This window comes from Callorhinus ursinus, unplaced genomic scaffold, assembly GCF_003265705.2.
Source record: "Callorhinus ursinus isolate GAN/ISIS: 27379988/994484 unplaced genomic scaffold, GSC_fseal_2.0 scaffold5, whole genome shotgun sequence".
Lineage (NCBI taxonomy): Eukaryota > Metazoa > Chordata > Mammalia > Carnivora > Otariidae > Callorhinus > Callorhinus ursinus.
In genome coordinates this window covers 82,373,012-82,387,613 of record NW_027397067.1, presented here as the reverse complement: position 1 = coordinate 82,387,613, position 14,602 = coordinate 82,373,012, and the positions used below count along the sequence as shown (strand labels likewise).

The window sequence follows — 14,602 nt, the reverse complement described above, 5'->3', positions numbered from 1 at the left end:
GACAGGACAAGGCTCTGGGGAAAGGGAGGCTGATAGTGCCCACCTAGGAGATGGTGGGGCTCTTGCGGGCGGCCGGGGAGGGGGAGCCACGGGGTGGGGATGAGGTCCCAGGAGGAGGGGCTTGGGGATTTCCTGTATCCAAGCATGGCCCCAGACCCCACACCAACCAAGGGCATTGCCCCGGAGGAGTCAGTGGGACACCTCATGCCTGCCAAGCCAAAGAGAAGCCCAGCTGTCCCTGGCCACTGCAGCGGCCAGCCCTGCAGGACTCTGCCACTGGGCACTGTGCTCATGGGCTCCACCATCGGTCATGGGGTCAGCCAGGCCTGACCCAGGAGCCTTACAAAGGGACAGAAAGTGGCATTAGAGCCAGCGAAGAAATGAACGGTGCTGGGCTGGTCCTGCCTCTGTGCGCACAAAGCTAGTCAGGTTTCTACTGGCTTTGGCGACTTGGGTTCCACAGAAACCACTCGGGAGAGCTGTTCTCAGCTACGTGGGGTGGGCGGGCCAGGCCTCTCGGATCCAGGCAGCACAAGGGGGCAAACGCAGGCAAGGGCGTGGAGGGGTGCTGGCTTCCTGCGGGGCTTCCTAAAACACTTCCGCCTCTTCAAGTATCTGACCAGACTGGCTCTGCTGGATCCCAAGGCTTAGTTAGGCTGGGCAGTGCCCTGTGTCACTGGGTGAACATGACAAGATTTGGGGCAGAGACCTGGTCAGGCCAGCCCTGGGGAGCATGAGGCTTGGAGAGATACAGACTCACAAACACCCACATGGCAGAATACGGGCCCCAGATACCCCCACAGGTCCACCACTTCTCAGCTGTGCACTTCCTCTGGGCCAGGACCCAGGAACCCCATGGTCCAGTGTTGGGTGGAGGGGGCCCCTCAGAACGGGCTAGGACCCAGGAGGCCCACCCCGACGATGGCAGCAGGGGCACTCCTCTCGCCTCTGCTCCAGCCCAGGCCTGCCTGAGCTCAGAGGTGGCGACATCTTTCTCAACCACCCTCATCCCCAAGATGCCTGGCCGGCTCGGAATGCAGTGGGGACGGCCCAGCTCCTGGCCCCAGGCTCTGCCTGGACCCAGCTGCTGCTTTAGGGCTGAATCAGGCAGGGCCTTAGCTCAGGGTTGGGCCCTGACTTCTGGACCCTGGACCGTGCTGGGGTCTCCTCTGGGCTGTCCACACCTGCCGGGGGTTTCCCTGCCCAGAGGGACTGGATGTCAGGGTGAAGGGCCCTTCTCCCCCTCTTCTTGCAGATCCACCACCCCAGGGGTCTCATCCCTTCCCAGGGCCTGGTGGGCAGAGCAGACCCCACACACCCCAGCTTCAGGCTGCTACTCCCTGCCAGCCCCAAGGGCAGGCAGGCCCCTCCCGGGCCCCTGATGTGTACACCTGTGGGTGCCTCTGTGGAACGCCCCAGCCCCCACACAGGGAGAGTGTGAGCGCACACGCATGCGCCACCACGCCTCTCCCTGGTCCTGCCTGCCCTGGGCCAGCTTCTAGGTCAGGCCTGGGCACGACTTCCTGGGAGAACCAGCGGCAGGCGCTGCAGGCTGGATCCAGCCGCTTGGGGTGTGCGGTGGCCATGGCTTGGGGGGCGTGGGGCCGGGCCCATGGGGGCCCCGTGGGGGCTCTAACCCTGACAGCTCTGGCTGAAGGGATCCGGACCGACCAGGGGCAGACCCCAGGTCGCTCTTCCCTTGGCCCTCAGCCGGAACACGGGCTTGAACCCGAGGTGGAAGCTGAGGGTGCAGCTGCCATCCCCATGGTTGGCAGTGAGGCCTGTTCCCTGCCCGGCAGGCGTCAGGTGAGTGCGGAGGGAGGATCAGGGAACCACACGGAAGAAGTGGGGGGTGCTGGGGAAGAGCGCTGGGAGAGCCAAGGGGACTCTACATCCCATCCACCCTGCCCTAGGACCCCCAGAGTCCCTGGGAGGAGGGGGCCCTCACCGACCTGGCGGTGTACACGGCTGCCTGCCTGGAAGAGGCTGGCTTTGCAGGAACCCAGGCAACTGCACTCACGCTGTCCTCAGCTCTGGAGGCCCGGGGGAAGCGTCTGGAGGACCAGGTGAGCCACCACCCGTCCCTGCCCCCCCCCCCCCCCGCCCCGAGCTCCTGCTGTTGAGTTCCAGGGCTGGGGGCTGGGAGTGAGCACCTGCCAAGCACACTCGTTTCGGGCTGCACCTGCCCCATGGGGGTACAGAGTGGTGCACCGCGGCCATCTGCTCCACCCTGCCAGGTGTACGCCTTGGTGCGGGGACTGCTGACACAGGTGCCCAGCCTGGCCGAAGGGAGGCCCCGGCGGGCGGCCCTCCGGGTGCTGAGCGCGCTGGCCCTGGAGCATGCTCGGGAGGTGGTGTGTGCGCTGCTGCCGAGCTCGCTGCCCCCGGACCGGTAACCTGCCTCCCCCAGGCCAGCAACCCCATCCGTGAGGCCCCCACGCAGCTTCCTTCCCCCTTCCTGATGCACGGTGGAGGCGGGCCTTGGGGCGGGGGGGGGGTTGTGGAGGGGGCAGAGCCTCTGAATTCCCTCCGCTTGACTCGTGTCCTCCATCCACTCCCCACCCCTCTCGCCTCGGGGTCCCTGGCTTGGGGGGGGCCTGCTTTCTCCCTGCCCAGGTCACACCAGGAGCCCAGCCTGGGGCTCCAAGGGGGGACGAGCGAGCCAGGTGGCTGCTTCTCCCCGACGCCCCTGGCTCTTTGGTCGGTCTGCCCGGGAGAAGTTATGTCGGGTCTCGCTCTGTACAGTGACTATGTCTATTACCAGGTTTGTGGCCCTGCTGCTGGCCCCCCAGGACCCTGCCAGCCCCCCCCCCCCCCGGGCCGCTGCAGACAGTCTGCACAGATGGCAATTGTTTGGTTTTTCTGGGGTTTGCGGGTGGAGTGCCTGGGGGATGCTTTACCCCCTGCTCCCCATGCTGGAGTCCTCGAGGCCACCTCCCACCCTGACCTAGGGACTCCCCACGTCGGACCCTGCCTCAGGTGCTCGTACCCCCAGGGCAGCAGCTGAGCTATGGCGCAGCCTGAGCCGGAATCAGCGCGTGAACGGGCAGGTGCTGGTCCAGCTGCTGTGGGCACTGAAGGATGAAGCGGGGCCTGAGCTGGAGGCCTTGGCGGTAGGTGACGAGCCAACACAGCCGGGGGCCACCCCCAGGGAGGGTCTGGCCCCAGGGGTGCGGGGGCAGCAGGCTCTCACTGGGGTGTCCGAGCTTTGTCCTAGTGTCTGTCATGGCGCCCAGAGCCTGAGCTGGGCTGCTCGTTCCGCAGGCCACGCGGGCCCTCGGAGAGATGCTGGCCGTGTCTGGCTGTGTGGGTGCCACGCGGGGCTTCTACCCACACCTTCTGCTCGTGCTGGTCACACAGCTCCACCAGCTGGCACGGCGTGGGCACTCTCCTGACACCCCGAAGGGGTGGGCCCCATTGCACCGAGGGCCACCGCACAGCCACGCCAGGTGAGGGGCCCACAGCAGAGGGGAGTGAGGGCTGGGCCACTGCCCTCCCGGCCCTCCCCACCCACTTGCTCCCTGCCCCCACCCCAGCTGCGCCGTGGAGGCCTTGAAGGCCTTGCTCACCGGGGATGGAGGCCGTATGGTGGTCACGTGCATGGAGCAGGCTGGAGGCTGGAGGAGGCTGGTGGGAGTCCACACCCACCTAGAAGGCGTCTTGCTGCTGGCCAGGTGCTGGAGGGGGGCGCTGGGGAAGAGGCCGGGGCAGGAGGGCGGTCAGGTGGAGGCTTCTCAAGGGGTGAGGCGGCGAGAGGAGGAAGCACCCCCCTCTCCGCCCCCCCCCCAGTGCCATGGTAGCGCACGCGGACCACCATCTGCGGGGCCTGTTCGGGAGCTTGCTGCCGCGGCTGCGCAGCCCCGACGACACGCAACGCCTCACGGCGATGGCCTTCTTCACCGGGGTGAGCCTGCTTCCACGTGGGTGGTGAGGGGTGCCGGTGGACCTGGCCCCTAGGCAGGGCCGCCGTCATGGGGACTTCGAGCACGCTGACCCCAGGGCCTCTCTCTCAGCTGTTGCAGAGTCGGCCCACAGCAAGGCTCTTGCGGGAGGAGGTCATCCTGGAGCGGCTCCGGGCCTGGCAGAGCGACCCTGAGCCCACGGTGCGCTGGCTGGGCCTGCTGGGCCTCGGCCACCTGGCGCTGAACCGCGGGAAGGTGAGGGAGCGGCCTGAGGTGGGGGGGGGGGACCCGGGCAGGGGCCCGAGGGGCCGCCCACGAGTCGCTGCCCCCGCAGGTGCGGCACGTGAGCAAGCTGCTGCCCGCGCTGCTGGGTGCGCTAGGCGAGGGCGACGGGAGGCTCGTGGACGCCGCGCTGGGCGCGCTGCGGAGGCTCCTGCTGCGGCCTCGGGCGCCCGTGCGGCTCCTGAGCGCCGAGCTGGGGCCGCGCCTCCCTCGGCTGCTGGACGACGTAAGCTCCGCCCCTCCGGGCCGCCGGGCGCCCCCACACACACCGCAATCCGCCCCATTCCTGCCCGCCCACCCCACCCCACCCCACCCCACCCCACCCCCACCAGGCACCCCGGATCAGCGCCCAGACTGCCGCCCTCACCTAGACTCTCCCGGTTCTTGGTCTGCCCTGACCGCGCCCTCCCACGCAGGCCAGGGACTCTGTCCGCGCCTCGGCGGTGGGGCTTCTCGGGACGCTGGTGCGGCGGGGCCGGGGCGGGCTCCGGGTGGGCCTCCGCGGCCCCCTGAGGAAGCTGGTGCTCCAGAGCCTCGTCCCTTTGCTGTTGCGCCTGCAGGATCCGAGCCGTGACGCTGCTGAGGTCAGCTGCCCCCCAAGACTGCCCCACTGCTGTCCCCATCCAGCCCTACCCATTCCCACCCTGTGTGTCTCCTAAGATTTTATAGGTCAGGGCTTTCTACAAGGACCTCAGGTGCCAGGGTCCAGGGTTCCCGGGTTCCTGGTCTTTCCTGGACCACTTGCCCCGGGCTCTTCCACCCCTCATCCTGGTCACACCCCAGCTACCTCTTGCCACTCTCTGGACCCTAACCCTGCTCCCTTCCCCTGTCCTAGAGTTCAGAGTGGACCCTGGCCCGCTGTGACCAGGCCTTGCGTTGGGGCCTGCTGGAGGACATGGTCACTGTGGCCCACTACGACAGCCCTGAGGCCCTAAGCCGCATCTGCCACTGCCTGGTCAGTAGGGGAGGACAGTGACAGCGATGGGGTGTGGTCAGCTGCACACTTGGTCCAGTATACACCAGGGCACTCCCGCCAAAACTGAGTCTCCTTGCTTTCCCGGCTAAGGTGGTGGCAAATCGAAGACCTCAGGCCCTATGCCTTGCACTGGGGGCTCCCCAGGGGACCTCAGGCCCTGGGCTTGCATCTGCCACCTTCTCTTCACGTGGGATGGGTCCTCCTGTACTGTCATAAACCCATCTGCCCCCAGGTTCAGCAGTACCCAAGTCACATCCCCAGCTTCCTGAGCCAGACCCAGGGCTACCTGCGGAGCCCACAGGACCCCTTGCGCTGGGCAGCTGCTGTGCTTCTAGGTGAGAGGGTCCTGGTGTCTGTCCCTCAAGCTCAGAGCTCTGGGAACTGGACCAGCCCTTCCCCGATGGGGGCCTGGGGCCAGGGCTCACAGGCATGTCTTGGTCCAGGTTTCCTCGTCCATCACACCAGCCCTGGCCGTGTCAGCCAGGACCTGCTGGACTCCCTGTTCCAGGGTAAGGACCCAGCCTGCTCACCAGGGTGTGGGGTCCTGGAGAGGCTGGGGGCGCTAGGATGAAGTGGATGGGAATGGATTGGGTGGAGGGCCAGGGACCTGGGGTCCTGAGAGCCCTCCGACCTTGCCTGAGCTGCCCTATCCCTGCAGAGCTGGGGCAGCTGCAGAGTGACCCAGAGCCCGCCGTGGTCGCCGCGGCTCACGTGTCCGCCCAACAGGTGGCGCTGCTGGCCCGCGCACAGGCCCGGCCCCGCCGCCTGCGTCAACTCCGCCCAGGCCTCTGGCACCACACCCGGCCCCTGCCAGTCTATGCCAACAGCCCATTCCAGCCCCGGAGCTTTATAGGCCGCTGGGGCTGCCTGGGACCTGGCTGAGCCTGACCCCAAGCCAGCCCGGAGGGTACCTGGGGTCCGAGTCCAACAGCGCACTGCTGTGTGGCCAGTCCTGGCAGGGGCAGGTCTGCGGAAGAGGTCCGCTTGAGGGCCGCCCTGCACCTGGTACTGGGTGCACACAAACCCTCCCTCTCTAGGAACGCACGCCACGGCAGCCACGTGACCTAGGACAGCCGCGCCTTCTGTGCGAGCACCATCTTGCCCTCGGCCCCCCCCTTGCCTCTTGCACCCATGGGTCCGTCTGTCCCCACTTGGGCCTGTTGCTCTCCCAGCTCCCTAGAGTGTGCCCCGTTCCCAGCCTGGATGGCACCTGGCCTCCCGAGCTGGGGTCCGGTGGGGGACACTGTGAAACTGGTCCGACCCTGCGAGCTGGTGCCGTGGTAGGCTGCCCGCTTCCTGGGTCTTTGCGCACAGCCCGGCTCGGCCTCCCCTGCCTGTCTGGGCTGTCCTCCCCAGCAGCCCATCGTCCCCCTTGACATGTCCCAGTCCTCAGTGGCCTGCCCCCATCCCCCACACCTCTACTCCTGTGCGTCGTGTCTTCTCCAGATTTCCCCTGACTTGCCCCCGGAGGCTTGGGTGATAAAGTGGCTTCAGGTGTGAGGTGCCGCCATCTGCATGCACTGGACCGAGCCCTCAGCCGGCTCTCCAGCGCCCTGCTCGGGCTTGAACGAGGATAGCATGACTGCACCTGCTGGGAAGAAGCCTCTCTGGGCCCTGGTGGGCTTCTCCACCCAGAATGCCTACCTTGAAACGTTCTCTTGCCTTTCAAGGCCCGCCCCCAAAGCCATCTCCTCAGAGAGGCCTTGGCTCACAGCCTCTTGGAGGGTTGGGACCAGTCCCCCCAGTCTGGGGACCCCTTGGGGTCCTGCCTACCCACTGTGGAAAGTGTTTAAAATAAACACAGGTGGATTAAAAGGGTCTGGCGTGTGTCTGGGGACTGGGTCTGGGCCAAGGATGGAGTCCTGACGACCTTGGCCTGGTCCAATATCCGACTCAGGCTGGGATTATAGATAAGGCAGAGTGTAGCCAGGAATAAGGGTCCGCCCGCCGGGCAGGGTTAGAGTCAAGCTAGTTCCGGGTCCAGGTTTACGGCCAGGGTCAGGCAGAGCTTTGCCTGAGACAAAGAGAAAGCTCAGGAGCTCAGGCAGGAAGGAGGCTAGGTCTCTCTAGGCCCAGGCAGGGTCAGGCCAAGGGCATGGGTCTGTGTGGAACCAGGGGCATGGTTTGGTGTATTAGTTTAGACCCTCCAAAGCATATGTCAAAACAAGATAAAGCTACAAGAAGAGGCCCTCTGACTCCCGGAAGGATGGGAGGGCGAAGGAAAGGGTTGTTCGGGGTGTCCTGGGAGGCTGTACTGGCCTGGGGGCTCTCAAGCCGGTCACCCACCCAGGAGGACCGCAGCTCCCAGGATAGGGTTGCTGGGCAGAGCTGGGTCTCCCTCTTCATTTTCCCTCGAGGCAGCTGGTGTGTGCGGGGAGCATCCTCAGAGCCCCTGATTTAATCTGGGCCCGAAGCTGGGCCGAGCAGGGGCCTCATGCTCCCCTCAGTGATGGCCCCTGAGGGCAGAAGCAAGCCCGGCCTCCCCACAGCTGCAGCCCAGGAGCCAGAACCTGGGGTGAGTGTTCGCTGCCCACTGCCGTCACCAAGCAGAGCACGGCTGCGCAGTGATACCCTCTCGGAAGGAGGTCCCAGGCTCAGATGAAGGCTCGGGCAGGCGGCACCCGGCCCCTTCTCACCCCACCTCCGTGGTGCCCACACCCCACCTGGCTAGCAGGAGTGCAGGCTGTCTCTTGCACAATGCATCTGCCGGCTCATGGCATGTGTCCACCCCCACCTTGCTATGCCCCCTCCTCCGCAGTACCTGCAAGCCCCCCTGGACTACCTGCCCACCAGGTGTGAGGTTCATCAAAGTCCATGTGGCCGGAAGGCCCAGACTGTGGCTGCGCTCTGGGAGAGAGAGTCTTCTCAGGGACTTCTCTGCTGGGCTGCCCCGTCCCATGGCCATGCCTCGGCCCTATGTGCGGGTGAGTGTGTCCAGCCTGGGGGGGGGGGTCTGCCAACCTGCTGCTTGGGTTGGACCACGCTTGCCGCCCTGGTCTCAGGGCACTGATGGCCTTGGAAGCTGAGGACCAACGGTCCGACGCTGCAGCTGGGGCTTGGTGGGGCCACCCAGGACCCGCCTTCTCCCCTGCCTTGAGGGTGATCTCAGGGCCCAGGGGCTCCTGCTTCTCGAACACTTCCTAAGACTGGGGCTATTGCAGTACTGCTTGTTCACCTTGGTTTGCCTTTCAAGTGCCCCCTGATGGGGGTTCCCAAAAGAGAAGCATGGGCCCTAGAGAAGCCAGACAGGCCTGAGAGGCATTGAGCTTCTTCCTGCAGTTGTGTAGCCTGGATCGGGGACGTTTGGGGTGCAGTCTGCCTTTGTTCTGATATTAATTTCGCTCTTGGGCTGGGATGCTAGATATTCACTGGGGCTAATGCCCTAGCTCCCGCCGAACCTACTGTCCGTCCTCTTCGGTGAGGCCTGAAGCCGCCTGTCAGTGACGGAACCACCCCTTCCCTCTACCTTCCAGCACGCAGAGGAAGGCTGACTGCAGTTCCCACCAAGGAAAGGCAGATTTCCCGGCTGTGCACATTCCTGGAGACACGGCCACGTCAGTCACCACCTGTGCCTATGCCTGGGGCCGCCTCTGCCGTGGGCGGATGAGGCCCGCTGAACGCCCAGGGATCTGCAGCTTGGGGGCCAGGAGCTCCCACGTCCAGGGACGGACTCTCAGCTTTGAGCAGAGGTGTTCGGACGAGACCTGACTGTTTAGACAAGGTCTCTGGCGTGGGTCACTGCCTGTCCAGGAGCCTCCGTGCAGCCCCAGGAGGACAGGTCTGTGCTCGTCAGCCGCACCTGCTCTGGTCCCCTCTGCAGCCCCAGTTCTCAAGTTCCCCAAGACAGCTGCACACTGTCCTGGGCGAGTTGCTCTGCCCTGTTCTTTCACGGGCCAGCCCGTGGAGGAGGGGCCAGGGGCCCAGCCACACGGCTGGTCTCTCCAGAGTGGCCAGGTCGCTTAGCCCCGTGGCACGACAGCAGCGAGACCACGGAGGGGACATCGGCTCAGCCCCCGCCTGTGCTCCCTCCCCGGATCTGGGGCCCCCCCGGAAACTCGGTGAGCCATCTTTCCTTTGTACATCACATTTATTGACTTTCCCCAACTCCCAGGATGAACTGGCTGCAGGCCGGGTTGGGCTCTCAGCCTCCCAGGGTTGGCAGCCAGGTGGGCTACCCCCTCCCCCCCACCGCAGAGCTGCCCAGGCGAGCAGGCTCAGCCCTAACAGCAGTCCTGGCTCAGGCCTAACAGCAGCGCCAGGCAGGCATAGAGTGCACACGTGCGGCCCTGGGCCTGGGGCTCCCAGCACACCTGGGGAACGTCCACCTGTACCCCCAGGCCGCATTCCTCCAGCAGGACCCAGGCAGGTGCCTCTGGGTCCCAGCTGCTCCCCAGGAGCTCTTGCGGCAGGGACACATCCCTGCGCTCCTGCCAGGGGGTGCTCTGCTCCAAAACGCTCCCCACCTGCTAGGACGGGGAGGGAGGGTGTCAGTGAGCTACTCTTCCCCCGCCTCCCCCCAGCATCCAGCACCTGCCCACATCACTCCATCCTAGGAGCACCTGGGGCCCCACACCACAGGCCCAGCCCCTTCCCCTGCAAGCTGCAACCCGCGCTCTCTTACCAGCTTGAACTGCCCGGACAGGCCTCCTGTCTCCAGCATCTCCACGAGCAGCTCACGCTGGCTCTCACTCAGCACTGGGGGAAGACTTCAGCTAAGAGGGGGTTCCAGAAGGCCCCGCTGGGACAAGCCCATATCCCTGCCCCTCCCTGCCCCAGCCCAGGAGCTTCTCACCAGCTAGTGCTTCCACCAGGTAGAGGATGGGGCCGGCCAGGTGCACTTCCAGCTCTCCGGAGGTATGCACCAGGCACTCGAGGACGGCATCCACTGGACCATCCAGGGGGGCCACTGACCCACAGCACAGGCCCCGTTCCAGCTGGGGACACGTGGAGGGGCCGGTGAGTCCGAGGGGCCATGCGCAGGCCCCTCCCGTCTGGCCCAGTCTCCTGGGCTGCTCACCGCATCCTCCAGGGTCCGCAGGGCTGGCTCTTCCCGAAGCACCTGCACCAGGCCTGCCAACAGCCGCTCACACAGTTCCTTGGACAAGCCCTGCAGGACCTGGGCCTGGGCCCCCACCTCTGCCTGCAGGCCCCGGAAGTCTCCCGTGACTGCCGACCAGTCCTCCACAAACCCGTCTGTGGGGAGAGGGCTGGGACTGACCCTGGAGAGCCCTGGTTGGGAAGGGCGGACTCCCAGGGGGCAGAAAGGGGCGCCCGCCCAGGTGCCCAGGGTTGTCAAGAAGGTACTGACCCGACTCTAATTTGAAGCGGCCGGAGAGCGGTGACTGGCTGCCTGCGCCGCTTGTAAGCTGGTGGCCTGGGCAGGGCAGGGTGAGTCAGGGCAGGGAGCAGGCCCCTGGGCCTCACAGTGCACCGCCACCACCCCAACACTGGCAGCCCAGAGCAGGGGTGAGGCTGGGCCAGGCTAGTGTTGGTGTTGCCTCGTAGCGCCCCCCAACCCAGCCTGTGCGTGTGCGTGTGCGTGTACGTGTGCGTTGACTCTTGCCCCTGGTGCCTGGGAGCCCCCTGGCTGAGCTGGGCTGTGCAGAAGGCCCCAGTCTGGGTGGCAGGTGCACAGGCCTCACCTTCCTTGGGCAGTCTGAAGGTCCTCTGCTTCTTGTGCGTCTTGTCCGGGAAGAGGAGGATATCTGGCAGCCAGGTGGGAGCACAGATGAGGGGGGCAGGTCGGCCAGTGACCCCGGCCTCTGCCTCACCCCTGGCCTACCCTGCACCGTTGGCTCCGTGTGCCCCACCCCCTCACATGCCAGAGCACGGGCTCCTCAGCCGCCCAGGAAGCTGTGCAGCCGAATGCCTGCCTCTGCCATGGGGCTTGGGCCCTAGGAGACACCCTAATTCCAGCTCACCCCAGTCTGAGTCAATAAGCAGCTGCGCCACCTGGAAGGCAAGGATGCTGCCTGACGGGATGGTGACTGTCTTCTTCCGGCTCCGGCGGCCCTGGCCTTGGCCCTGAGGGATGGACGTGGGCTCAGGACTGGGCTCTGGGTTGTGGGGTTGGGTAGGCTGGGTGCTGGGGGGGTGGGGCTGCCTGGGGGCACCCCCGCCTGCCTTCCTGCCCCCTGCCTGATCCGTGGCCCATGCTGTGCACCTGGAAAGATATGGCTCCAAGCAGTGCAAACTGGCCAGAGCCCTCCTGCTTACGGGTCTGGGTGACCTTCACCTCCTTCTGCGTCTGCAGCACCTCCGTCACCACGAACACGTCGTTCCCACAATTCCGCAGCTGCTGTAGGACCTTGTGCTCGGGCTGCCGCAGGTGCCTGTAGCAGGGGGTCGGCCCGGAAGCTGTGGGGGTGTGTCCTGCCCTCCCCAGCGCCGGGCCACGCTGCTGGGGGGCTGACGCGGCCCAGGCACAGGATTCCCATGATCCCCTCCCTGGTGGCTCCCAATAGTGTTTGTTGGGGGGGGGGGGGAGACAAGATCCAGGGATGCTAAGTGGACACCTGCAGACCCCTGGAGACACCCACCCCCTTGGCCGGGTGCTGATCTAGCTGCTTCTCCCTCCATTCCCTGCCCTCCCTGGATTCAAATTTCGAATCTCTACCCTGAACTAATGATCCTCCTCAGCCCGTCCCTCTGTCTGCTCTGCTCCACCCCAGCCCTCAGGATGCAGTCCCCCATTACCTCTGCAGCCTCCTTCCCCTCTGCCCGGCTCAGCATGCCCCCGGGGGCTGCCCGCCACCCCCCGCCCCCGGCCTCTGTGCTGACCCGTGGCCTGGCACAGACACCCTGTGACTCCTGACGCTCTGGGGTTGTGACCCAGCGGCTGCTTGGGGTTGGCAGAGCCCCACCCCCCGGGGGGCTCACCTCTCTTGCTTCATGGCGTCCCAGATGTTGGGGTCCACTCGCAGTGTACGCACCTTCATCGAGAGGCTGAAGGTATCAAACACCGCCGCCCCGCCTGCACACCTCCCCTGTGCTGGGGCTTCCAGCTCCCCGCTGGCTTGCAGCTCCCCGTCCATGGAGTCGTAGATGTGGATGGGCGCGCTTTGTTTCACAGCTAGAGCCAGACCAGAGCTGAGGCCCCATCCTCCCGCCCGCCACCCATCCCACCTGGGCAGAGGGACCTTTAAAAAGGCCCTGTCCTTTGAAACCAGAAAGCCCAGAAGCCCGGAGTAGACAGCAGGCTGGCCAGTTGCGTCGCCTCCCAGCAGGCGGGGTACCTGGTTCTGGGGCATCAGGCTCCAGAATGTCCCTGATGGAAAGGTTGATGCTCTTGTAGCGGGGTTTCCAAAACCACGATCTCGAGCACCTCCTTCCCAACAAGTAGTAGGGCTGGAAGCTGGTGGAGCTCCGCAGGCTATCCACGGGGATGAGCTCGCCGCTGTGGTCCAGCTCCCGGACCACACTCTTGATCACGCCCTCAAAGGCAGATGCCATTGCTCCTGAGGAGGACAGATGGGTGAGCCATGTTGCCCTCAGGGCTAAAAGAGGCGGGGGGGATGGGGGCAACAGTTGCTACTTGGATGCCTCCAACGACAGGGAGCTCTTTTCTCCACAGGCCAGTCCTGGGACGCTCTGACAGAAAACTCCTGCTCCTGATCATTACTCAGCACAGAAAGAAACCAAGTGTCTACCCTGTCATGCATTGCAGCATCTCTCCATGGGGCTGGTGAGCACCTCTAGGCTGGGACGGCATACACACCATCTGTACCATGGCCAGCGTGCCCACAGGAAGCCCAGGAAAGCGCTGGGACTCTCAGAGCTGGGCGGGGGGGGGGGGGGGCAGCCCTCAGCCACCCACAGAAACTTTTGTCACTTTGTCAGCCCAACAAGGCTTAGAGCCACTCCTGAAAAGCAGCCCCCGGGGGAGGGCAGGGCAAGGCAGGGGCCTCAGGGGGGACCCCAGCCCAATGCTCTAGCTGCTGCAGCAGCTGTCTCCCTGGCTGAGGTGTTCAGAGAGCAGGAGAAGAAGCAGGAACCACCAAGCTTCTGGGGACTTGGCAAGGGGCCCCCAGCAAGGTCCAGCCACAGCGTCCCCAGCTTCCAGGTACATCCTCTAGGGCTTTTCCTGTGCCCAGAGTTCCGTGAGCCACCAGTCCAAGGCTGAGGCTTCAGGGACCAGAGGCCAAAGCAGGCCTGACCCAAGACATAGGAGGCCTGGGCCCCGGGCACAGGAGGCGGACTTTCCCGGCCATTCTGGTCAGTAGGAAACCTCCGAGCCTCCGTGCTGGTCTGAATTCAGAGTGGGCCAAGGGGTGCCTGGAAGGGCCCCGCCGGAGTCAAGCCCAAACCCAGATGGGCTTCCCAGAGGCCTCAGGCTTCCCTAAGCTGGTCTGGGATTGCGGGGAATCCTGGGGGGGTGCTGGGACCAGGTGATCCCCCAAAAGGGCCGGCATCGCCCCCACTGAGCATGAGCTCCAACCCCCCTCAGGCAGCAGGGAATGGCATCGGGTGCGAGGTGCAGTGCTCACCGTGACTGTCACCCCAGGTTCCTGGCCCACGATGGGAAGCAGGTCCGCCCTGCAGACCTGAGTTGTACTGCTGTGCTGGGGAGCTCTGAGCAAGTGGACAGGGCGGGTGCCCAAACCCAAAAGTGAAACTTTGTTCTAGTGACGCCCGGCCGGCCGGCACTCCCAGAAACGCCCCAGCCAGTGCACCCCGCGGGGCCCCTCTGCCTGCCCAGACTGGGGCCCACCAGCGGCCCCCGCGCCCACAGCCTCCGCCTCCAGCTGGTGGCACTTCCCGTGGTTTCCTGCTTACAACTCAAGCCCATCAGACATTCCTCCAAAGAAGGTCAGCAAGCACCTCAAGCTGTTCACGTCGTTAACCAGCTGAGAGCCGCAAGCCCGACCCCGTTGAGGAGCCCCTCCGGGCCCCACAGCCCTCTGCTGTCCCAGATCCCACCATGCAGGGGGGAGGGTGGGGGAGGGGACGAGAGACTGGAGCCCCCGCACTGCTGGGGGCAGGGCCCCCCCAGCGTCCAAAGAGAACCACCCTCAGCCTCACCCCTCCGCTCCTAGCTGGGCTCAAAAGAAATGAAAACACGGGTTCACACCAAAACCTGCCCGTGAAGGCTCACACAGCATTATTTGAAAAAACCAAAATGTAGAAACAACCCGAATGTCCATCAGCTGAGTAAAGGGCACGTGACATCCGTCCTCTGAAGACCTAGGAGAGAAGGGCCGTAGGCCTCGGCAGGCAGGAAGGACTGACGGGCTGCGACACGCATGGGCACGAACGGGCCTCCGAAGCAGCAGATCCACAGACGGAGAGTAGACAAGCGGCGGCCGGGGCGGTGGGCGGTTGGGGGGGGGGGTCACAGCTAATACGTACGTGGTTTCTTCTGAGGGGACGAAATCCTCTATAACCAGTTGTGTTTCCTGACTCTGGATATGCTAAAGCCCGTGGGGTTTTCCACCTTAAGTGG

The 14,602-nt window shown here is 65.3% G+C and overlaps 2 protein-coding genes across 5 annotated transcripts; one reads left to right on the top strand and one right to left on the bottom strand.

Moving 5' to 3' along the window:
• Positions 1–1,584: 1,584 nt before the first annotated feature.
• MROH6 (maestro heat like repeat family member 6) lies at positions 1,585–6,925 on the top strand. The gene is made up of 14 exons (XM_025870549.2): positions 1,585–1,806; positions 1,914–2,066; positions 2,238–2,392; positions 2,996–3,113; positions 3,265–3,449; positions 3,537–3,674; positions 3,790–3,904; positions 4,014–4,157; positions 4,237–4,410; positions 4,601–4,768; positions 5,020–5,139; positions 5,393–5,495; positions 5,604–5,669; positions 5,819–6,925. Exons 1-14 carry the CDS (start codon positions 1,585–1,587, stop codon positions 6,040–6,042), a joined length of 2,085 nt encoding a protein of 694 aa, XP_025726334.1. The 3' UTR covers positions 6,043–6,925.
• Positions 6,926–9,228: 2,303 nt separating this feature from the next.
• Positions 9,229–14,602, bottom strand: GSDMD (gasdermin D). 4 transcript variants are annotated; one of them, XM_025871252.2, is made up of 11 exons: positions 14,509–14,602; positions 12,396–12,617; positions 12,040–12,232; positions 11,324–11,492; positions 11,082–11,184; positions 10,803–10,865; positions 10,469–10,534; positions 10,178–10,353; positions 9,953–10,094; positions 9,782–9,855; positions 9,229–9,626 (listed from the first exon to the last, which is right to left on the bottom strand). In XM_025871252.2, the coding sequence occupies exons 2-11, from the start codon at positions 12,610–12,612 to the stop codon at positions 9,381–9,383; spliced, it is 1,449 nt and encodes a 482-aa protein (XP_025727037.1). In that variant the 5' UTR covers positions 12,613–12,617; positions 14,509–14,602; the 3' UTR covers positions 9,229–9,380. The 4 variants fall into 4 exon arrangements, with proteins under 4 accessions (XP_025727037.1, XP_025727039.1, XP_025727040.1 ...); XM_025871254.2 differs by having other exon boundaries at positions 9,229–9,623; XM_025871255.2 differs by having other exon boundaries at positions 11,396–11,492.